Below are 26098 nucleotides of genomic sequence, written 5' to 3' on the forward strand. Positions count from 1 at the left end.
TGCATTCCATAACTGCGAGCAGTAACGATACCTGAAAAAAGGGGCCGGGGGGATTTTCTGGAAATGTTCATTTTTTTCTATTTTTCTCAGTTTACTTCGCTTCTTCGCCTCTTTGTGCTAATCGTGACGACGAGGATGAGGGAAGCATTTTTGTAATTGTATTCTTGTTATTTCACGCAGATTTTCTGCCACTTTTGCCTAATCGCGACGATGAGGACGAGTGGCCGATTGCATGAAACTGATGAAAGGTCACTCAGCAAGAACACCCATGCCTTGGCCAAGACTCGAACGTGGTAACTTCGGTGGAGTGATTGATAGTCAACCACTTAACCCATGTAGTGTTTTCTACATCTTGTAATGATCATGACTCTTCCATTTAACAGTGGGAGGAAATAATGAAAAATTAACATTATTAAGATCGTTATGATATTTTCATTTTATAATATTTTTTTTTTACAAACTGGAGCTCGCATAATATTTGCATGCTATTGACGTTACTTTCAGATGAGTATCTATTTCCAACAGTGGGTACTAAATCTCACTTAAGAATCTCGGCGTATTTGCCAGTGTTTGATTTCGTTATCTTATCGTATAACCTACTTGAATGTGTATGGTGTGTTTTCGCATCTGAAAACGGACACTTTTATCACTTATTTTTTTGCTACTCTCTAACTTTTTATTGTATGTAAAAGATTGCCACATGTGTGTATCTAATACACATTCTAGCTTAATTAACTAAGATGGTTCTCATTAACAAATACAATAGAAATAAAGGAATAACGATGCAGCTCGCAAGGCAACTTAATTGATTTGTGTTTTGTTTGTTTCCTGAGTTGTAAAATATTGAAGTTCGAAATTTGTATGGTGGAATAATATAGACATGTGACTGCGAGTAGATACTTATCTTATCAGTTATTATCGTATATTCATTGGTCACCAACTTCCAATGGTCACAATGCCCAGCCCTGGATAATTGTATATTTCATTAGTAGGCTAACAGTAATAGTATATAATGGAAGCACGGTAATGAATATAATAATCTATTGCTGAGAATAGTTAAGGCTATTCTCTCAATTTTGACGCACTTCAAATGTCTTTTTAAGAGCTATAAACAAATGTATGGCGCTAGTTTACTGATTATTTTGAACAATTAAGTTCTAGCAATAGCTACTTTTCGAGGAACTAAGTCAATGATTATTTTTAAAAAGTTACACTGATGTCATGTTGTCTTTCGATTTCATGCACACCTAAACCTACCACATAGACATTTTGAGTGTGTCCGTCCGTCCGTCCGTGTGTGTGTGTGTGTGTGTGTGTGTGTGTAGTGACCTCCGTGGTTTAGAGATTAGATAACATAATATTGCTTTGTAGCAGGTAATATATTTTCGAAACTGAATATTGAAACTGATAGGCACTTCTCAGTTTAGAAAAATAATAAAACAATGGCCACATAACTGAGACAGGACTGAGAGCTACTTCTGGCTTGAAATACGTTACTCCCTGTCTCTAAAGATAACGTTAATGTAACACGTTCTTTGTCAATACTTTTGTTAGTAAAAAGTTACCGAAATTACAAGAGTAATTGTAATTACACTTCATTATTTTATGTTACCTTGATAAATTCAGAATCTAAGAATTTATTTCATAGGACGAAGCGTGCTTTCTTGTGGTGTTTTTAATTTGTGGCTGTAAAGTTACACTGGCAAAACATGCGCTACGAACAGATGTGCTACTTGTGCAAACAGATACATGTTTTGTGTAACGAAGTAACGATAATACGTTGCAGTCCGAAGCAAGGTAACTAACGAGTTACCTTTTGGAGTAACTTACCCAACTCTGCTTGTCTTAAAGGGTAAAATGAATGTTCTTTCATTAAACTTGATTACACATTCAAAGATATTGTGAATCATTTTAGGAAAGGGAATATGAAAAAGGGATAATCAATTCGAATCTGATGTGATGCAACCTATGAAAGGACATTTGAATGCACCTACAGCTGGGAAGGGGGGGAGGGGGAGTTCTTGCAGGTTAAAGTGAGATTTAGATCAAACTCTGTTGTCTTTCATGCTTTGTTTGATGATTTTATTTATCACGTGTCATGAGCGTAAACTTGATAACCCCCTCCGTTCAAAATTGACTGTATATTGGATTCCTTGGCTGTACAGTCTCCAGTTGCTGTACAATAACGAATGGAGTTCATTCTGTAGTCGGTGATGGTCACAAACGGACGGGAACATCAGCCAAAATATAATGGACGAACTTTCACCTTCGTTTTTCACGGTTTTCTACTTTTGTGGGTTATCAAGTTTACTCCCGAGTCGGTCATATGTTGGCGCCATGTTATACGTGTTAACCTACATTTTAAAATAGGATCCGAACCACTGTGTGTCTTCAACCCGGGACCCCTTGATTGTAAGGCAAAAACGTTACCACCACTACGTCATCGGAGAGGCATAGAGTTTTTAGAATCTTTAATATTGTTGTGACAATCTTCACTAATTTCCAAAGCAATTTCTCAAATAATTGCCTTTAGCTAGGCCGGGGTTCCCAAATTTTCGTTTCACGGCGCCCTTAGTGTTTCAAGATTTTTCCGCGGCGCCCTAGTCAGAATGTGGGCCTATCTAACACTTGCAACGCTCAGTTAGTTTGGTTATTTTGCTTACCTTAAGTTAAAAAATAAACACACATTTGGAACAATCATATCATTGACTGAATTTACAATTCTAAAACCACATGAACGTCCACTGACCGGCAAAACAATAAGGGAAGTGCTTCACTGCAAGATTTAACAAAGAAGGCCTTACTGAAACAGACATTATTCAGATAGGAACAGAAAATGTACACAATTGGATCAATACTGGATAACAGGAGGACTGGAACACCACAATCGTGGCAAGAAAAATGTGAAGATGTCTTCAAAATTAAACTGAAAGAAATGCTTCTACAGGAACAGCAGCAGAACAGTAGCACATACTAGAAGTAAACTGGCACTCAGCAAACGACAAAACACTCATATTCTATAACTGTAACTATTGGAATTTTATTACTATCTTCAAATTATTATTATTTACTTAAAGGCAACCTTATGTTAACATTCACATTTATATTTTTCTTTTTACATTTTTTTTTGTTATTTTACATTTATATTAACTTATGACTAATATTACTGTAATGAGAATATTCGTAACTGTAGGTAATTTGAAATTATTTCTCTTTAGTGTAATCAAGCTTTCAATCTGTATTTGTATATTATCATTAGAGCCCGGAAGTTTGGCAAAATGCCTCTTTTTATCTACTGCATATATTGATAAAATTTTTCCGGATATACGTTTCTTATGTTGTTTCGAATGTTTTGGAAGCCTTTTCATTTTGCCTATATTGCCTATTTGGGACCCCACTGCCTATTTTTAATTATAATGCCTTTTTTTGCCTTTTTCAATGAAATTTGACATTTTTTTTAAAAAAAAATGTCTATATAAATTATTTTTCTCCCAAAAAACGTTGTTGGCATTTATTTTTCTTCCGTTTATTATGTGAATAATTTTCGCCTTATTTAAGTAATATTGAACTCACGCATGTTTCAACATTGCTGAAGGAGAAAAGTGTGAGAAAAAAGTATTTCATGCTGAGTCAGGATATTGCCTTTCGGTTAACATTTCTTGTGCATGATTGACTGCTGAAGTGGACACGTTGATTTCGAACACAAAGAAAATATTTCTGAAATCTCCCTCTCCAACCCGAAAATACCCGAAAATTTCAGGAAGTTGCGATTGAGCTTAGTTTACCTCAGCAACCAGTCTTGACGAGATAGGGAACCTGGATATCAGCAGCTATATATCATGCTAACAACCTTCAAAAAATCAGTGAGGTGATCGATGCCCTTCCAGAAAATGAAGCGGCTTCAATTCGTGAAGTGAAAAAACTCCTCTGCTATTCAAGTTTACTTTTGCACATTATGGTGCATTGCCAGAGACAATTATAGCATCCATGAAAATCTTCGAGGAATCTATGCAGCAGATGATGGAAGTGCCAGGAGAAAAGGGGTCAGCTGTTGCGGAAAAGTGCTAACGGGTAGTGAGTGCAAATGAGGACTTGAAACAATTGAAAACAATTTGTGATATTCTAAAAGGTGAAAATGCTGTTACCAAAATGAGTCCAGCTACATTAGCTTGTTATATGTATGCTCCAATAACTTCTGTCGAAGTAGAAAGATCATTTTCTATTATGAAAAACATTCTCTCTGACAGACGACTATCAATGAATGTTGAGAACTTAAAAAGCACCTTGTAGTTATGTGCAATCAAGACAGAAAATTGAAATGCTCTTTCCAATTTAGATTTTAACATTTTGCCAGAAATTATAGATAAAAGTAAGCGACTTCTAAATGTGCCTTTTTTCGGTTTATTTTGCCTTTTTTTCATTTTTAGTGCCTATTTACCACATTATAAATGCCTTTTTGCCTGCCTATTTTAACGAAAATAAATGCCTGAACTTCCGGGCTCTAATTATCATATTATATATACTTATATTTTCTTATGTAGCTCATGACAAGAGGTAGGTGGTAGAGCAGCCTACGGCTGAACCTCGCCCGCTAAATAAAGGAATTATTATTATTATTAAAAAAAAAAGTGCAAACGTGCCAGGCCAGTTGAGAGACGTTGTTCGTTTTGCATTTACAAAAATTAAGAATTATCTCCGTAAAATCTACCACAGTACACGGAGAATGGAAAATGGTGCAAGTCATGCTGGCCTTCTGGATCAGTCACTTCGTAAGTTGTTCCGCAGAAAGTAACAATACATTCGAACTACCCTGTACAGCGGCATCGTAAGCTCCATATTCTCAATATACCTACTGTATACCTTTAATGGGCGAGTGTTCAAATGAAGAATGAAAGGGAAGGTACAGTGGGATCCATGAGTATTACCGTGCAAATTGTCCATCACCATGTTCGTGCACCTTATTTGACCCAATAAGAGCTTCAAGAATTAAAAGAAAACTCAAAACAAAGTGTGGACAAAATCTGCACCAGCATACATAAAAATCCATAACTTAAAAACACACAGGATGCAAGAGAAAAATTAATGAAAATAGTCATGGACAATTTACATGATAATACTCATGGATCCCACTGTACATTGCTGCGCAGAAGCATTTTTTGATAATAATTATCAATTTTAAGAACAAGAACTACAAGGACAAGGTTAAAAATAGAACTACTATCAGTTGTACGTACTTGTTCTTCCGCATGCTCTCTACTGTCATTTTCATCCATCTGGTAGGGTTCTTCAGTATACAGAAAAAAATATACATACGAGTAATATATTTAGTGAGTAATGAGTTTCCTTCCTGATTTGGAGGAAATCGTTTATTTCCTTCCCTGTCACAGAATGAAGGGGAAGTATTGACCATAACGAAACAAATAGTTACGCTTCACATATTTTGAAATAACATCAGCAAATTCTTCGTATGTCCACTGCATTGGCACTGTACAGCGATGGTACTACATTTTCCTTCCTGACTTAACATTTGTCGCCTCCCTGCACATCGCAACCGTTCTAAGGGAGCAAACCTGATATAAACCCTGGTCCCCCAGGTTGGGGGTTTTGCGTGAGGCCGGCTCCCTCACCAAACAAAAAATCACATATGCTAAAAAATGCTCAACAACGGAATGCCGGATTGATGTACCTACGACAACCAAGGCGAGTTAAAAGGAATAAAAGAGATATCATTAAAATTTGGAACTTGGAACATACATACGATGCTGAAACCAGGTAAAATGCAAGAAATTGCTGAAGAAATATTGAAATCTACACTCCAAATAGTAGCCATTCAAGAAATTAGATGGAAAGGCTATGGACACATCAAGAACAAAGACTATTCTTTATACTATAGCTGCAATAGCGAAGAAACAGGTCACCTAGGAACCGGATTTATGGTACGAAAGGAAATCAGGAAAAATGTATTAAGCCTCACACCTCATAACGACAGGATCTGTAAACTTAGAATGAAGGGCAAATTTCATAATCTTTCTTTAATATGTGTTCACGCCCCTACAGAAGACTCATCTGACGAAGATAAAAGTCAATTCTATGAAAATTTACAGTTGATACAAGATCAGACACCCACACACGATATAACAATAATACTAGGAGATATGAATGCAAAAGTAGGACGTGAAAATGCATACTTGTCAATAACAGGCAACCACTCTCTACACAATGAATGTAATAAGAATGGTGAGTTATTATGTGAATATTCAGCTAGTAATAACATGATGATAATGAGCAAAAAAATTTAACATAAAAATATCCATAAAGGAACCTGGATCTCACCCGATACAAAGACTTTGAACCAGATATATCATGTGCTTGTTAATTCAACTAAGAGTAGTACGTTCCAAGACGTTAAGACTAGACGTGGATTTAATTGTGATTCGGACCACTTCTTGGTCCAACTGGAAATAAAACAAAAACTAATAGCAATTAAACACCAACAAATTCAACTACAAAAATGGAACAAGAACAATCTAAGTGACTCTAAAATGCAAAACTTATATAGACAGTGTTTGCAAAGAAAACTAAAATGAAAGGATGAGTCACAGGATACTAACATAGAATGGCAAAACATTAAGGAATCAATACTTGAAGCAGCTAATGAAATATTCCAACCTCAGAAAAAGAGAACATTCAATGAATGGTGGGACGAAGAATGTAGATTAACTATAGATGAGAAGATTAAAGCAAGAATGAAATGCTTAAACAGAATAACAAGAGCAAACCAAGAAGACTACATACAAAAGGGAAAAATGCCACAAAGATCTGTAAAAGAAAAAAGAAAGAATGGATAAATAATAAAATAAAAAAAGTCGAAGAATCAAGTAGGAAAAATGAAACTAGGAAATTCTACAAAGAAATGAAATTCTTTAACAAAGAACAAGGAAAATTAATTTCAGAAAAAAAACTTGTATTGGAAAGATGGAAACAATATTTCAGAATACCTACCTAAGAAATGTAAATGAAATAAATTATGAAGAGAGCAATGTCCCAACATATACTGAAATAAATACCATAATAAATAAGCTTAAGAATAACAAAGCTACAGGCCCAGACAATATCTCAGCAGAATTAATTAAAATGGGTGGACGAATCTTAAAGAAAAATATTTATGACCTTATACTTAAAGTATGAATAGTGAACAGATCCCAGATGACTGGTTGGAAGGAATAATTTGCCCTGTATTTAAGAAAGGTGATCGTATAGACCAATAACTTTGTTAAATGTAATCTATAAAATATATGCTATCTTATTGTACAACAGACTAAATGAGTTTGTAGAACATCAAATTGGTGAATACCAAATGGGCTTCAGATCTAACCGATCAACAATAGACAATATTTACATGATACGACAGATATATGAAAAATGTCATGAATTTAATATCGAGCTACATAATGTGTTCATAGATTATACCCATGCCTTTGATTCTATTAAAAGATCATTAGTCCCTCAATGCCTATGACACTTTAATGTTCAAGTAAAACTAGTAAACCTGATCCAAATTACACTGCAGAATACTAGGGCCAAAGTGAAAATTAATAATGATCTTACTGATCAGTTTGAAGCAAAATCTGGAGTGAAACAAGGTGACCCTTTGTCAGCACATATTCAGCATCGTAATGGATGTGATAATATCCAAACTTGAAATAAGAGGTAATATTTCTACCCGATTAAAACAGCTATCTGCCTATGCTGATGATATATTAATAATGGCAAGAACAAAGCAGGCCATGCTAGATGCATTCATAATGTTGAAAAATGAGGCAATAAAATACGGTCTAATAGTAAATGAAAGTAAAACAAAATATATGAAATGTGGGAGGAAACCAAATAAAGAGAATAAACTAATAATAGACACAATGAGTATTGATAATGTTGAATCTTTTAAATACTTAGGCTCAATGGTGAATACCAATAATTCAATAGAAGAAGAAATAAGAGAAAGAATTATAGCAGGAAACAAAGCTTTCTATGCAAATAAAAAATTATTACAAAATAATCTACTCTCAAAAAAATCAAAACTTAAGTTATATTGGACAATCATTAGACCAGTGACAACATATGCCTATGAAACATGGGTCCTGAAAGATAGCTTAATACAAAAAAATACTAATGTTTGAAATGAGAATATTAAGAAAAATATTTGGCCCCTCCAAATTGAGCGATGGCTCTTGGAGAATAAAAACAAATGACGAGTTAGACCAGTTGGTTAAGCATAAGAATATAATTCGATTCATAAAAGCACAAAGATTAAGCTGGTTAGGGCATATCGAACGATTGTCCAATGAGAGAACAGTCAAAAAGATATATAAATGGAAAACATTTGTCAAGAGGTCAGTAGGTAGATCTAAAGTTAGATGGGAAGATGATGTTAGAAACGATATTAGAATAATGAAGATCTCAAATTGGAAGAAGGATGCCCAGGATAGAATTAAATGGAAGAAAATTGTTGAGCAGGCCAAAACTCATAAAGAGTAGTAGCGCCAAACAATAAGAAGGCAGAAAAGCGAAGTAAAATAAACCAAATCAATATACAAACAACCACCAATTTGTCGCCTCCCTGGTGGCGTAGTGGTAACGTCATCGCTTTCATACCAATTAGAGGCACATTGCACAGTGGTTCGGATTGCACTTTAAACTGTAGCTCGAGACTAAATTAGCCTATCTTTGCATAGCGTGGAAAAAAACTCAAACTCAATTGTTATCATCTACAGGTTCGGTACTTCAAGTGTGTGTGTGTGTCCACAACTGTAAAAGTTCTTCTGTCAGCAATCGGTCCTATATTTTGCCATTTTTCCTGCAGTTGTCTTTTTTAAAATTTTTAAATGGAAGGATTTTGAGTTGCAATTGCAAAACGTGTTTGCCGCAAATCGTTTCAAGGCCCCACGTTGCACGGGAATTCACGTGCATTCATTTCGCTTTCTTGAAGGAACATAGCAGACAAGATACTTCCTGTAAAGGTTATCATTCAACTATTTTGAACTTGGGAGAACGAAACAGTACAATTAACCTTGGGAGGCTGCCAACACATAAATCCGGAAGGATAGGGGTGTTAAAGTTAATGGTGAGAAAATGTTGTAATGTCTGACCTTGTGAGATATTTTCCCATGATTTGAAAGCAATATAGTGAGTTTTGAAAACTATAACAGGTAGTATTGTAGATTTAATTAAGTTCATTTTTCTTCCATAGTTTTCTTGTATAAAGGGTTATGCCCCTCTTATGCTTGTGATCAATGTGCTTTTGACTCATCCCGGGAAGTTATGTTTTATCGTTAATTATCACCTTACCTAGTATCGTAATCTTTGAAGGATACTAATATATATCAATGACGACATTCCATATAATTATGTGTTTATGAAGCACATGCATGTAACATGTGGCCATATGAACGCATATGATTTCACAGTAATAACACTAAATCATGTGTGGTGGTCCAGAACGTCATGTTTCGGGTTCGATCCCCGGCGGAGGCACATGGCACAGTGATTTGGATTAGCGATGGGCATTAGTCGACTCATACTAGAAAGTTATTAAAAAAAAACAGAAAAATTATCGGCTAATGAAAATTAGTCAACTGAAAAATTCGTCTAATATGAGTCGAAGAAGTTGTCCGACTAATATGTATCGAGCCCCCACCCATCCGATCCCCTTTCTCCAAATGGAGATCCCCTTGGGAAGCAGCACGTGTAATAGAGCTAAACTCAAGTGAGGAACACCTTGTCAACTTCCAGGCTATTATCCAATCTATTTGCTATTTTCTGCAAGCTGAATATGATGGGGAAGTTGATAAAGTGTAATATGTGCAATATTACCATGAAGCTGGATGGATCAATGTGTTTGGCGCATCGCCTGTCAGTTCTTCATTCATTCTCGTCGACGAAATTAACCCAAGGTAAATAAGTAGAGATGCGGATTAAGGTTTTCTTCTGCAACAAGGCGGACAGCAGTTTCACCATCTTCATCCTTCAGCCAAGGGTCTCCCCATTCATTAACATCATTAAATAATTTTTACAAGCATTCTAAACTCTATGCATGGATTATGATTATCACAAATCAGGTCCTAGTAAAGCGTTTCCTTAGAAAAAAAATAACATAATCCACGAAGATGAATATTTAGAAGTTTCACAAAATAATAAACATTTCTATGCAAAGACAATGTGCAACGTAATCGACTTGATGAGCTCTCGTGGGAAGTGAATCCTGGAAGTGATAATTACGACGTAACCACTGTAAACGTTCTAGAATATTTTTCATTTGTACCTTTTTTAACTTAAAAACACGCGTATTATATAACCTTAAATGAATCGTAATCATTCTGTAACACAATCGTTTCTCTTTTAGTGCACAGAAATTACATTAATTCAATTTTACCGACTACTGTAACGATATTATTCAACAGCGTAACGATTGCGGATTACAAGGTGTCCGGTGTTCGATCCCCGGACCACGGTTGATGTACTGAAGAGGTTCGGATTCCATGTTAGTCTGTCGACAGTTTCGAATTCAGACAGATTGAGCTTCGTGCATTAGGTGAACTTTAAAAGAAATTAAGAAATTGTAAATAAATATGAAATCTAATACCCAATAATCAGTGGCGTTCACTTCATATGACTTTTGGGTAGCAAAATTGACAAACTTTATGCTCACGCGCGTGAATATCACAAGAAATAATATCAATGAAAACATTACTGCGAATTCAAAACTATCCATATACTAACGGCATAACCACAACCAAAACAACCCTTCGCTCAGATCACATAATACTTTATGGAAACGTGTTATTTCAATTACTATTGCTGTAGTAATAACCGCAAGAGTTAATGAATAATTTCTAACGAACGGGTTGAATAAATGAGCGTGTTGTTTTCTCAGGAACAAAGCCTCATTGTTCCATTGTATCGTTGTCTCTTCTGCCGTGTGCTGCAATCATGTTTTCCACCCGCCTTGTGAATTTCTCGCGTCTGAGACACCTTGTTTTTATTTACTTATTTTTGTCTTCTCAGAGTTCTCTTTCCCACAAGACGCAAATTATTGCACCTGTGCTTGCAGTTTAAACGCGATTGTTGCTTTGTTGAAATGATTGACTGTGTACCACCTTGCGTCCTTAATTTTTTTCAGTTTCCGCCTGTTAGCGACCTTATTTACCGTTGTTCTTGTGAAGAACTGTGATATTATGTTCCCCCACTAATATACATAGCCTACATTATTTTACATTACAGAAAATATACATTCTCTCCATTCTCAGGATTCACAATTTCGTTTTAACTTAGCACGGGAAACGAGACGGTTTTCAGTTAATGGAGATGCTGCAGTGATTTAGAATTTAGATTAATTTGGTTTATTTTACTTCGCTTTTCTGCCACTTCTGGCTAATCGTGAAGATACGAATGAGTGATGATAAAATGAAGGCACGCTCACAAAGAACACCCATGCCAAGTCCGGTATTCGAACCCGGGACCCCTTGCATTGGACCACCGGGACCACTCCGTCACGGAGGTCGGCAGAAGTTTAGAATTTCCCTGTGGCACTAGGATCTACTGTAGCCGACATTGGTGCAGGAGTGTGGGGAACTTGTAGCACAGTGTACTGCCTTTGACTTTTGGGAGGCGTACAGTACCCGCTAAATCCTTTCATTCGAATTGTAACCTAATTTGACAGACGTAAGATGCTGAAATCTTGTAGTTAGTAGCTAAACGCAAATAGCTTTTGTTCACATTATATCCCTATCCAAAACAAGCAAAACCACCTTGAACCTATTACACTACATTGTGGTACACTTGATCTGTGTGTAAAATGAGTGCAAAATGATGAAATGAAGCCTAGAGCTTATCTGTTCCTCGATTGTACATTCAGAACCATGAGCTTAATTAATGAGCTACTTCAATATCAGGAAGTAAATTCACTCGGGTTACTCTCAGACCACACCCCACTCAATGGAAGACTGTCTACCAGTAGCAGGTACAAGGTCTAGGCACTCGGAGCTCACGAACAGCTTCCTTACAACCAACCTTGTCATTTTTCCTAGGTAAAACCATGTCGGAAACACTGAAATTACATCAGTTAAATTGCTGTTAATATGCGTATGGATTGAATGTTACGGCGAGAAAGCTAATTAAAACATTGCTTTTATATTTTTACTGCTTCTGCAGAGACTAATCTGTTATCCAAATTTCGGTAACAAAAGTAATTTCTAATGCCTATGTTAATTTTTCTTTTTTTCAGCTTGCCTAATCATTCTGTGTCGGAACCTGTTCTTAGGACGATGCTACCACTATCTGCATCTTCTCCACTGCCCAAGAAGTCTTTCGTATCTGGAAACCAATCTTCTCTGGGTTAGTAAAGCATTCCATATCAAAACTGCATAACATAAATAAAGTAGTGCAGCTTAGATTTACATTTTCTGTTTGTGACACAATGTTGATGATAGAAAAACTAAGTATGAAATTGTCAGCCCGAGTTTCGATTCTAGTACTATTTTCAATTTGATGACGTCAAAACAGTCCTTTCCCAATTAATTTCCTATTGTATGGTAGGTTTGAAGGCGTTCCGTATGTGTCTTCAAGACAAGGTACAATGCACAGAGAACTTCACTTTGAGGATAGTCCTAAATTGTAATTTGATGCGACAGCAACTCTGTTTCTGGGGAACCTTACATTCCTGACAGGCGAAAATCATTACTAGGGAGACAAATTTATGGTAAATAAAAACTGAGGAGAGCGGTAAATAAAATGTTACATCAGCGGTATATACCAGCGGTGGAAAAAAAATCTGCACACACTTTTTCATCATGAGAGGAAACAACATACAAAAGAGCTAAAAATTGATAAACTACTTCATTTTTATATACTGTACACATACACAAGTACTTAGCTGTCCAACCAAAAAGAAAACATCAACACAAAATCACTTCATTTCTAAATTGCATATTCGGGGGAAGAAAGGAATGCAGCTTGACAGGGAGCGAAGTTTTCGAACTGAGATTATGTGCATGGGAAATCCCAATTTGCAGCGTCTTCCTGATGTGATCGAAGATAAAACGTTCTTCAGCTGCAAGTGGTAGGAAACTTTAGGCAAACGTTTCGTTACAAATCGACAGTTTGCGCGCACAACCTCGATTGCCGGTTTTTGCGTGTTTTCTACTTAATTTGATGATATTTCACGGTTATTTCGCGAAAAGCGTTCATTTCGTGGAAAAGCACACATTTTGCATTACTTCGCGAATAAAACTCATGCATATTTCATCATTGGGAGTGTAGTTACGTGCAGAATGTTCAAAATTGCATCTTTTTTTCACATTTTGCGATTTCGCGCATCGCGAAAATTCAATGTCCCTAATCATTACTCTTAATTAGCTCATATGTAGCCTGTAACAAGAAAATAATGAAATATGGTGAGATATTTGGAATGTTTGAATAAGAATTTAATTTGTTCCTTACAACATCAACACGCGTCAGTTCCTACACAAAACAACAATTAGCTCACTTGCTTCCAATCCTTCCACTTCCCAAGTAACACTTCAGTGGTGATTAGAATATTCCAATAACTAATACCAGTTGCCATCAGAGAAATTTCCGACTAAGTCGGAGTATATTATTTGACAATGTCCAAAGGTTCCGCCATGTCCATGAGCAATGGTCTGAAGAGAGTCTAGCGAAAACAAGAACTTTTCCTGGGGGAACTCCAGAGCTGTCTAGTTCCAGTTGTGGATCTTCAATGCACATAAATATCCTAAAGTGCACTGCTCTGTTTATCTATAATTCGATCTAGGTTTTGATATTACAGTACAATATATTTCTGTGTGTTTGCACAGTTTTCGAAAGCTATCCCGTTTTATTAGCAGCTTGGCTAAGTGAAATATGTTCTCACCAGAGTTCCTGCATCAGTAAGCAACAGCGTTAACTACCATTCTCTCGTAGAGACCACAGAGTAATTTAGTTAGATGTCGTGGCCACCAGCTTAGATTCTAAAAAAAAGCAAATCCCTGGTATTAAGCTTAGTACGACTCAAATTAACAACAACCAATATCTGGTTCTGAAAAATAATTTTCAATTTTTGAAAATATCCCAAGTTCCTCAGCAACTGACCACGTTAGTAGCGAGGTTGGGGATTTACAAAAGTGTGAAACGTAGGTGATACAAAATGCCTTCGAGAGATATACTCTGTTTCACATGCACCACAGGTTCTTCGTTATCCTATTTCCGTGTTATGCCGTTCTACTGAAGCAAGTTCACCGACCTTCCCGTTTCAGAGCATCATAGATTTATGATTCGAATGTGCAAACTCAGACGAATTCCAGTTTCCTCCTGCAAATATTTGTAAAATTCCAAGAACCTGGAGAGAGAGAGAAAGGGGGAGAAAGTGTTGAAACCATGACCCCATTGTATGTACAGCCGGATATGATTATTATGCTCATTTTCAGTGTGAAGTTTCATTTTTAGAGGAAACTCTGTATGTGTATTACTCGCAACCATGCGCTCTAAAATCAAATGGTTTCCCCATTCCATATAGGAGTTCCATATATTCAAGAGCGTGCAATGTAAAGCCTGTTAAATTGATCGAATTTTTTTGGTGTATAACCCTTTATTAGATGCGTTTAACAAGCTAGGCCGATTTTACTTTTTCCTAAAATGCCCTCTTTAGAATACTTCTCCCCCATGCCCCATAGATATTTAAATATACCATTCACATGAAATGATTTCAAGATTATAGGTATGATCTACATTGTATTTGGTATTTTATTTGCATGTAATTTGATTGTCTATCGTATTTCCAAAGGTTTGCTGGATATCTCCTCTATGTCGACGTACAGTTGTGGAAGCTTTGAAGGATGTGGAGGAGGATCTCTAAACATGTGAGTAAATATTTAACAAGCTATTAGTTTCTAACACGTGATCATAATGCAGGGTAAGGCAAAAGATCGGTTACATAGGTACATGGCTACCAAGGTCGCCAGACCTAACGCCTCTTGAATTTTACTTGTGGAGACTCGTAATGGCCATCGAATACGTTAAGGAAACTAAGAGCTGGACCAAGCAGACGCCTTATGCAACTGGGATCGTCGAATTGAAACACGCATTCAAGCAGATGGTATGTATATTGAACGTGTACTGTAACTGTAACCATTATATACCAATCAAATGAATTTTTCCCATGTAACCTGACTTTTGCGTCACACTGTATTTTAAATTAGAATAAGTAGCATATATGTTAACCGAATTAAAGTATTAATGATATTTAGATATAACAGCATTACATGTGCTTGAATATAGTTAAATATCTATACAGTAATTCTGTATAGAAACAGGTTTCATTTACGTTTGGTCTCAACGAAAACGTTAATGTTGTTTTCTGTTTTACTACCATCTCATTTCTATTTCGTCTATCACAAGGATGCATTATTTTCCAAATGTCCATCCATACCTTACATTTTCAATGACGTCAGTCATTCTTAGAAAAAGTAACATAGCACTACAATACGTAAAATGTTAGTTAGTTAGGTATATCTTGCTGTTACGATCATTGCTAATATTACATATCGTAGATTTAGTGTTAGAAGTTAATAATAACTGAATATCATATGTTTTCATATAATGTATAGTAATAAAAGCATTTGTGGTGTATGTTCCCGATGGTAATGTCATCGCCTTGTAATCAAGGAATCTCTGGTTCGATACCTGGTGAATGCACTTAGTGTTTTGAATCCCATATGAAACTATCAGTTCAGTTACGATTAGCCAACCTACCTATGCATAGAGTTGACTTACAACTACTTTAGACTTCTATCCGTTAATGGGTTAAAGGATTTTTTCTAAATCTTTTGAGAAATATATATCACGACAAAATGTCCAAATTTATATCCAATATTTGAAGTGTGTTAGCTACAGGTTTGTATTAGTGCGAAATTTTCTGATAATTCTTACAGATAGCAAGAAAAAATCTTGTGTAGCATCGAGATACATTGCTTGTTCTTCTTTAGCATTTTCGGAATTATGTATCGTGTGAAACATTCCAAATTGATACTTGACCGAAATACAATTCTGGACTCCTTTCAGAGACAGCGTGGACCTAATGGATCAAGTTACGGAGCTCAAGTTCCGAAACAAAAGGCTTGAGGACGAACTCACGGAGTTACGAACTCTTCTCAATCACACCGAGGAACTCCATGCGAACGTACTGACAGAATGCGAAATGCTCAAGAAGAAACTTTACAGGTAATTTTCAATTCGTAAAATTTGTAAAGTTATCGTAAAACTTAAAAACAATATGTAAAGACTTACATCTATATTTCACAAGCAAGGAAATGCAAGTTATGTTGTTCAGAGGAAATATATCAAACTATAGATTATAAATATGGCTTCATTATGTCTTGGTTCACATCTTGGGCCTCCACTTGCTTTACATACATTCTCTTTGTTTTGCTTTCAGTACTCAGCTCACCGCTGAGAAAAGTCGTCAGTTAGAAAAGGAATCTGAAGATTTGAAGGACTCCCTGACAACGTGTGAAGGTACATGCCACACTCTCCGTGCAAAAATCCAACAGTTGGAGAAGGAGAATATGGGTTTATCAAATAAAATAGGCGAACTAAATGACGAGGTAAGATTATCTTCTAATCATTGATATTGATAAGTTAGTAATGTTCCCTAAAATATCACAAGTTATTAGATGATTAGAAGGGAAAAGTTCATTTCTTTAGCTTGTCAGAAACACATTTTCAAGTTTTCAATTATATTTGATATTGATAACCGAGACAGACAATAAGCAGGGTGTAAATTTCAAGAACCACCTTTCAGCCGACCTCGGTTTAGAAATGGTAAGCACAGAGCTTTACGACGCCAGGGGCCTCAGGTTTTAATTCTGCGTTGGGCATGGTAATTCTTTGTGAGTGGCCCTTCATCAATTTCATCATATCATCACTTATCCTCGTCGTTGTGATTAGCCAAAAGTGGCAGACAAGCGTAAAAACCTAATTCAACCAACTTGCCACCTTCACTGGCCATTGAATATTGAAATGATACTGAAGAAGAATGAACTTAGATAAAATGTTAATAGGTTTATACAGGGCAATTATAAAGTCCGTGAAAAACTTTAAAAAATCGCATAATTACACGGTTGGCTTACATGTAATGAAACATGCAGTTCTTTGACGTAACCCCATAAGAAGAAATTTCATGGGGTAAAATCCGATGACCTTGATGGCCAGCGGAGTGGTGTCTGGTCATTGTTCTCTACAAGACTACATCAGTGTCAGTGACGCCTCTGCCGGCTATTTTCATAACTAGGCCCGCGCAACGTCAGAAATAATCTAGTAGAGTGTGTCTTCCACTTTGTGTATAATTCATTACATATTTCTGAATAGATTAATAATACAATTTTTTAAGTCTTTCATGAACTTTATAATTACCCTGTATAACTGGATAGGATACCTCCGTAATTATCTAGGAACATCACATACATGTCTGTTTCTTTGCTATATTTGTTATTCTACGACGCTTTTCGACATCTGTTGGTTAATCGAGATGAAAATAATATGATCGAATAAACAGGCAACCATGATTTGCCCAGAGTTCGCATGTTAAACGTTATTTGCATCGTCATATGATATAAAAACCACCCCGACACAAGGAATTATTCACGTATGGAAATAGCACAAAAATATCTACATATTAGAACTGTTCCGATAAAATTTTAGAAGGTGAATTAGAAAAATTCCCAAAGAAAAAAATCATTTTACCAGAACACATTTCACATGTTAATGTTTATTTCAATTGGCATGTTTTGATTTTTAAGAACAATAATTATGTAGGAGGTTATATTTATTTATTGTAATACAGCTGTAAAATTCATCCTCATAGTAAATGTTATGGCCTGTAACTTGGTTAAAGTACATACAATAGCAATTTATTCTATAATTCCATCTGTTTATGGACGAAGTTAATGATTAATTTCCAAAATTGACTCTTCCAGGTCAATCAGTCAAATTCTAACCTAGAAGCAATGAAGAAAAAGGAACGAGAGTTGATAGATTCACTTACGATACACAAAGCTGAAATTGAATATTGGAAAGAACAAACCAATATCCATATAGTTGCGTACAACCATAAGGAGAGGAAATTGAATGATGTCAAATTATTGGTCGATGAACTTTCAAATTCCTTAGAGGTAAGTTCATATCTTTCCTATATATATACTTGAGTGAGTAAGGGGGGGTATCTGTGTGCGTGACAGAGGATGGGGGGGGGGTAGCGAAAGATGTGTTTCTTTTATATTTATTGGTAATCTTCAGTCCAAGCGCCATGGAAATATTTTATGGATATTTTATTATACCAATTCCGATACATAGTCGATGTGAAGAATTCCTTAAAGGATGTCTTTCCCTGTTGTTGAATCATGTTACTCTTCCCTGTGTCCTTTACCATAAAATTTTTGCACCGTAGAAGTCCTCGGTCGTACGGTCGTAATAGAGATGGGGCACAGGATTCATGGTTGAAGGAACGCAGACACCCTTTTAGCTCATAAAGCCACTTCCTTAATGTCTCCTGAGGAGACGAACGCCTTAAAAAAATCCTCAAACTATTGAGCTATTTCGCGTTCAGACTTTTTTTTATCAACTCAATAATACTAATAAAGAAAGTTGCCCGTGAAATCGTCAGTTCCAAGTGCAACTTCACCTTTGGTAAAATCTTCGACTCTCCCAAAGGGAAAACATGAGACCTGCTCTTACTTGCATCTGTGAAAATCCCACGCTATCGAGCGGAAGATATTGGATGTACAATCTTACTCCAGCAAGCAGCAGCATAAAATTGCACCCACAAAAATCCTTTATTTTTGTATATATTTTGCAAGTTGCTGGAGATTTTACGATTTTATATACGACTGAATAGGTAAATTTAATTTGTGAAGTGGCATCTTCTATACAGTTTGTTAATCTAAGTTTGTAATTCTTAATAAAACACACTGTTGACAAAGGCGAATTTATTGTAACATTACACAATATAAACGTGACGTTTCAACCTTATAACAAGGTCTTCCTCATACTCGGAGCAAATTAAATTGAAAAAATCTTACGTTGTGTTATTTTACAATACATTTCACCTTGGTCAGCATTTTCAGTGTTTTATTAAACATGGAAACAAGGCTTAATTGTGCTACCATTGTAATTTTTGTCTTGTACAAATACTGTTATTTATATTGTGAATGTATTTATAATTTTTTCTTTGTAATTTTTGTTATACAGGGTGGCCGCGAATTAAGGCACCTTTTGATCATCAATCACGTTTAACAATGAGAACATATTAATATTGGCAGCTTTTTATTTTATGAAGATTGTAACTTAGACATCACAATGACAATTTTATCTGTTTTCCACATAATGATAAATTTGATCTCCATTTAAATCATTCCAAGCTTGGAAACTTAATTGGCTTTCCTTCTATGTGTTCCTGGCTTACCAGATTTTTAAGATCTCAAACACTTCCTGTTGCATCAAATAACTTGTTGATTCTTGAGATAGTGTCACTTTTGAGTGTTTGAGGTCCACATTCGTGCAGCATTCGTCGCTGAACTTCAGCTACACGTTATTGCTAATGGAAAATACACGTACACATTTGACACACTGCTCAATACTTAGGCGACTTGCTGCCATTCTAAACAACATCCACTTCTTCCGCTATGTCGATCAGATTTTACATACGTGTAAAGAAAGATAAAAAGGAAAGAGAAATATTAGCTCAATTTATACAAAAGTTAGTGACAAAAGGTGCTCCCTTAATTCGTGGCCACCCTGTATATTTGCAAAATTTGAATAGTATAGGTATCTGCAATAACTGACTTGTATTCAGCATTAAATAATTTGTCAGGACTTCCTTTAATATTCTAAGAATGTCTTTTTTCCTCTTTGTCACAATTTCTCAAGCTGTGCTTCTTACTTCTTAGTCGATTGGTATTGTTCTTTTCTTCTCTGTGATGATTCCTTCACTTGATTTGGAATCTTGAATTTTCCTTTTCTTATAACGAGGCATTGCATAGTCCGTATCCACGAAGTAAATGTTCCCACATTTAATGTTTCAAATCTGTCTCATCTTGTCCTAATGTCCTTCTGAGATGCATCACATGTGTTGTTATTTTATACTGAAGATAACAAATATACATCTATATTCCTTTATCTTGTCTTTTACGGAATATCACACTTATATATATTATTGTATGTACTGCTTCTTGGTAGTATACTTGATTTGCTTTTAAAAACATTTCGGTCATTTCTACAACTTCTAAATCTCCGGTTATGATTATCCGAAACATTCAACTAGTTCCATACAATTTTAGTCCGTGTTTCTTCTTCTTTAGTCACATACATAACATTTCCTTTATTTCGTTCATTTTGCAATTCGACTTTAGTTGATGTCACTAGAGAAATATCTGCTTCAAGCAAAGACTGCAATTAAATTTGTTGTTTAGTTTTATTAGCTGGAATGACAGCTTCATCAAAAGAAAGAATAATGTTAAATGTGATTTTCATCAACCGCTTTTTGTTTCCTATCATGCTTGGAAGTGAGAGGCAGGGAGTAGTCACGCATGGCCGGTTCAACTTATCAGCCCAAGCATTGTACAATCTTAATAGTTATAATGTAATAATTACTGTTTATTATTAATTAATACTTTCAAATATAACCAATAAAATTTTCTCTCCAAACAATTTGGATCTAAATATTGGCCTGATGTACGTTAATTATATTAACCATAACAATATTATTTTTACATTTAACTTTGTTAAAGTTTGGTATTTTTAAAACTCTAGTTTTTTGTGTTTTTTGACATGAATATAATTTCATAGCCTTTCCAATCAAGGTAGTGTTTTGATCAATATTGAAATATTTCCTTGATTGTACAATTAGTGCAAAATGTTTCCTTGATTATACAATTAGTGCAAAATGTTTCCTTCATTATACAATTAGTGCAAAATGTTTCCTTGATTATACAATTAGTGCAAAATATTTACTAAACCAATGAGAGGAGTTTCAATCCGTTAAACCACGAAAAAAGTAAAGGAATACGATGGACACAATCTTTACAATCTAGAGATTTCAGTCCATGTTTATTCAGAAATTTGAGAGGGCTGTACTTTTAAATTAAGTTCACTTCAATTTCGTTCAAGATCTTCTGTACAATGGAAAATTATTTTTATATTTTATCAGCAAGCCAAAAAGGAAAAGCTGGACCTAGAAATCCAGTTGTCGGCCACACAGGATGAGCTGCTGTCAATCAGAAGCCAGTGCTCACTTCTCCAAGTTTCAAAGGACTCTATGAATTTTCCCACTGAGGTAAGGAAGCATAATCCTCAACAATGAGAATGATTTTTATGTATAATCTAATAAACCTTACATGACTTTAAATAACATTGTATTAGAACTTCAAAAACTAATTTACAGATTTTATGAGTGAACGTAGGTTTTTATTTCTGCTAGATTTCTATAAACTGGCCTTAAGATATTGTACAAAATATGTAATTAGTATTTTGTAAACTTTGATTTACAAACACTATGTATGTGTGAATTAAGTTTTCAGTGACTACTGTGGTAATGCAAACAAATATAATTCTAATGTATTTATTTAGAATCTATGCTCTTAAGTAAATTAATAAGGAATATATTTGTGTATGTAAAAGTGGATGCCATTGATATCTCAAGAACTACAAATATAAACATTTGATGCATAAATGGATTTATTAAACAGAAGGAAGTACAAAATATTGTCCTTCCTCTCCCCTTATCCGTGAATGTTAGATGTTCTTAAATCCAGACTAATAAGGCTTCTCACTAACCATGCCCTGACCATATATAATTGTTGGCTGGTTAAATTAATGTGTAATTGAAGCCTACAATTCGTAAGAAAGTAGCGTCAATCATGGCGTTCGCAGAATTTTTTTTCGGAGGGGCCTTGAATTGCAACAGTGGACATTACATAGCTGCGTTATAGTGAGGACGGGATATATAAATATTTCGTTACCATTTTAACCTTCGTTTTAAAAGTTGTTCAAAGACAAATATGGTAATCTGGAGGTCATTTTAAGGTGTATGTGTGTGTATATTTACCATTCTGTTTCTTCGAGTTCTTTACTGTTTTTATCTGAAACTTGATTGTATGAAAATTTCGGGGAGGGGCTGTAGTCCCATCAGCCCCACCCTCTGCGTACGACAGTGCTATCAATAAACATTTATATCAATTTGTATATGTATTAATTCACTGCAGGGAGACTGTTGGAAGGGCAGAAAGAAACAAATTCTACTTTATGTTTAGCTCTTTTAGCAAGACTAACCCCATATGCTAATGAACTGTAGGTGGTTATCAATGTGGATTTAAACGCAACAGATCAACAACAGATCAAATTTTTCACATCGGACAGACACTTGAGAAAAAGTTGGAATATAATCAAAATGTCAATCAGCTATTCATTGATTTAAAAAATAGCGTATGATTCAGTCAAAAGAGAGACATTATATAATATGTTAGTCGAGTTGGAATACCTAAGAAGCTTGTTAATATGATGAAAGTATGCACCAGTGAAACAGAAAGTAAAATTCGTGTGGATATTAATGTCTGACAAATTTACAATTCATGATGGGTTAAAACAAGGAGATGCATTATATCCATTGCTCTTTAATTTTGCCTTACAATATGCTGTTAGGAAGGTAAAAGAAACTAACGAAGGACTAAAATTAAACGGAGCGACTCAGCTGTTAGCATATGCAGATGATGCAGACTTACTGGGAGATAATGTAAATACCAGGTGGTTATAATTAAAGTGACGGTGTTCAGAGTGGTACAGCACGGGCTGTAATGAGAGTAGCAGTCTGAAACTTCGTAGATATGCTAATGAAGCAATGCGCTCGCGAATTATGCAAAAAAAGTTCCGATTCTTGCCACCAGGGTAAAAAATGGCGCTGTAAGCAGTCAAAACTTGGTATAGTTACAGGAAAAACACTATAAATCGCAGAAAACAATACTCTTTGTAATTAAATATCGCTACAATTTCACTATTCGAATTACATACATGAACATTACTAAAGGAAAAAGCAACAAGCGACACCAACAACAACCAGGGAGCTCACACAATGGTTAGGCAATGTCACCGACTTTGACATCAGAGTTACGGAAAATTCCACGTTTTGACTGCTTGCAGCGCCATTTTTTACCCTGGTAGCGAGAATTGGAACTTTTGTTTTGCATAATTCGCGAGCGCATTGCTACATTAGCATATCTACGAAGTTTCAGACTGCTAACCTTACAGCTCGTGCTGTACCACTCTGAACACCGTCACTTTAATTATAACCACCTGGTACAATTAAGAATAATGCTGAAATATTTTTCAAAGCCGCTAAAGAGATAGGTTTAGAAGTTAGCAATGAGAAAAGTAAATATATGCTTACAGGCCGAAACCAAGTGTTAGGATAATCAAAATCTAATTATTGATAACAACTCGTTTGAACCAGTTTCCAAATTGAAGTACTTAAGAGTAATACTAACAAATGAAAGTGATATTAAAGAGGAAATAAAAAGCAGGCAGGCTTCATTCAGAAAATGCATGTTACTTTTCTCTTCAAAAATCGTATAATATCGAAGAAACTAAAAGTTAAAATATACAAAACAGTAATTTTGCCTGTAATATTATATGGATGCGAAACTTGGTCCCTTACATTGAAAGAGGAACATAAATTGAGAGTATTGGAAAATAAGATCCTTAGGAAAATCTTTGGACCTAAAAGGGATGAGGAGACAGGTGAGTGGAGAAGGTTACATAATTTAGAACTACATAATTTGTATTCATGTCCAGATATTATTAGAATAATTAAATCAAGAAGACTTAGGTGGGCAGGCCATGTGGCACGAATGGGAGAGGAAATAGGAGTTTACAGGATTCTTGTTGGGAAATCTGATGGTAAGAGACCAGTAGGTAGACCAAGACGAAGATGGACCTAAAGGAAATTGGGAGGGATGGAAAAGAGTTTATATATCTTGCTCAGAATAGGGAAAGATGGAAGGCCTGTGTTGCTGCCGCCATTAACCTTCGGGTTTAAGAAGGCTAGAGAGTTAGTTATTTTATGTTCAGTTTATGCATAGATATGCTAAAAGGGACTAAACCTACAGTTTAAAGTGGGATCCGAGCCAATATGTGCCTCCGTCAGGTATCGAATCGGCACGGCGACGACTTTAGCACTACGTCATCGGGGAAGTCCGCACAAAATATTCGTATTTCATGAACTAAGGAAAAATTCAGCTATGTTTCAAATATTTACAAACGCGTTTACGTATCTGTTTTGAACTTTAAAGAAATAACTCGGATACATACACGAATTTCCCATTTACCTGATTCCTGTTTCCATGGAAAGGTCGTGGCCTTCACCCATTGATTGCGGGCTTTAATTTCGTAATGAGTAGTTACAGCTTCCATTGATTTTCCAAGCGAATGAACCCTAATGGATGTAACCGGATGAGGAAAGATCTAATGTCCGTAGAGGAGAAAGCGGATAACGGAATATCACGCCGGTCCTGCTATTCGGATATTTAGATACTCCCCGTATGATTATTCAAATTACACGCATCTCTATATTTGTATGATGGTTAAATAAACACCGGTATCACATGCACGGATTTGGTCTTCCGTAAGTCTAATTACTTAGTGAACAGACGTTGAGTGATCGACTCCTGACACGTTCCTTGTCCTATGGACTGGTTGCACAGATAATTTTGCAAAATTTTGCGTTATAATTGTGATAATTCTTTTACCAAAAATATTTGTCAGCCGACAAACAAATAGCAACCTCTTGATTTATTTACTTTTTTAAACTCATCTTGCTTCTTTACCTCTTTTAATTGGTGTTTTTATATTATACAAGGGTTGGATAAAAAGTAATGGCAACACTGCTGTCCCGTGAAAGGGGTGAGTCACAGCGCCACAAGCGTTTCGTGGCTGATAAAGGAATGTCAGACGAGGAAGTATAGTGAGTGGGTGCGATTGTATGTTATTCAGTCAAAAACAGCAGTGCTCTGAAGCAGAGGACGAGAGTGCAAGCGCCCTAACAATATGTTTAGGCAAGAAGAACAACGTCTCTTAGGCAGACGGTCAACGCAGCCTACTTCTGCACCTTCTTGCAACACCACCTTCGTCTCGCATTAAGAAGGGAGCGACGGCACGGTGTCCCATCATCCTGCTTGACAATGCAAGGTGTCACACTGCGAACAATGTGACGGCCCTCCTGCATAACTGGTAGTGGGAGGTACTGGAACATCCGCCGTATTCACCAGTATGTGACCGTGTGATTACGACCGTTTTGTCAAAATGAAGGAACCACTGGGCGGGAAGCACTACGACACGCGCGAAGCCATTATACGTGCTATAGGGCGGTCACTGCGGGACATCGACAGAGATGGACGCCCTGACGGTGTACGACGCCTTCCATACGTGTGACAGAAGGTCGTAGAGATGAGGGGCGATTACTTTGAAGGAATGTAACACGTGCTCCTCTGCCAATACAGTCAAGTACCAATTATACCAGTGTTGCCATTACTTTTTATCCAACCCTTGTATTAATGAACTGTTTTGATATTTAACATTAAGAAACATTAATATTTCTTATATTTAAATAAAATGCCATGCACACTTCGTTCAAGAAAAATCTTAGAAAGTAGAGGAAATATTAGCCATAAAGTTTGTTTTGTAATCACCTAAAAATCTTATTTTCGGAATTTTGAAAACTCATGGGTCTATTTAGTACTTGGATTAAGTCCGCGCTTGAAGTGGAAATTGCTACCTTAAGGGGGGGGGGGGGGGGTTGTTTGGTCGAGCCTTGGGGTTATCTTGAGAGGATGCTTCTATGGTTTAATATGTTGACAATGTGACAGTTGAGAAAATTTTGTTAGCTGGGAGGATACCATCCAATTAATTTTTCCATTTATCTCATTTTTTACTTTCAATTATTCTGGTGGCAAATTAAATAATAGCTCAATTCTATTTCGATTATCGCCTACGAGTATAACAACAATAA

At 35.9% G+C, this 26098-nt stretch overlaps 1 protein-coding gene across 5 annotated transcripts in view; it reads left to right on the top strand.

Moving 5' to 3' along the window:
* The window catches only part of LOC145985353 (inositol 1,4,5-triphosphate receptor associated 2-like), a 283782-nt gene that overhangs the window by 19735 nt on the left and 237949 nt on the right, over positions 1–26098 (top strand). For 4 of the 5 annotated variants that reach the window (XM_083119265.1, XM_083119263.1, XM_083119266.1 and 1 more), the window contains 6 exons: positions 12281–12390; positions 14834–14909; positions 16111–16269; positions 16484–16652; positions 18024–18218; positions 21251–21376. In XM_083119265.1, the coding sequence (XP_082975391.1) occupies positions 12281–12390; positions 14834–14909; positions 16111–16269; positions 16484–16652; positions 18024–18218; positions 21251–21376 (835 nt within the window). The remainder of the gene's footprint in view (positions 1–12280; positions 12391–14833; positions 14910–16110; positions 16270–16483; positions 16653–18023; positions 18219–21250; positions 21377–26098) is intronic. The other variant, XM_083119264.1, reaches the window with a different exon arrangement.

This window comes from Lepisma saccharinum, chromosome 3 (genome assembly GCF_977018435.1).
Source record: "Lepisma saccharinum chromosome 3, izLepSacc3.1, whole genome shotgun sequence".
In the NCBI taxonomy this organism is placed as follows: domain Eukaryota; kingdom Metazoa; phylum Arthropoda; class Insecta; order Zygentoma; family Lepismatidae; genus Lepisma; species Lepisma saccharinum.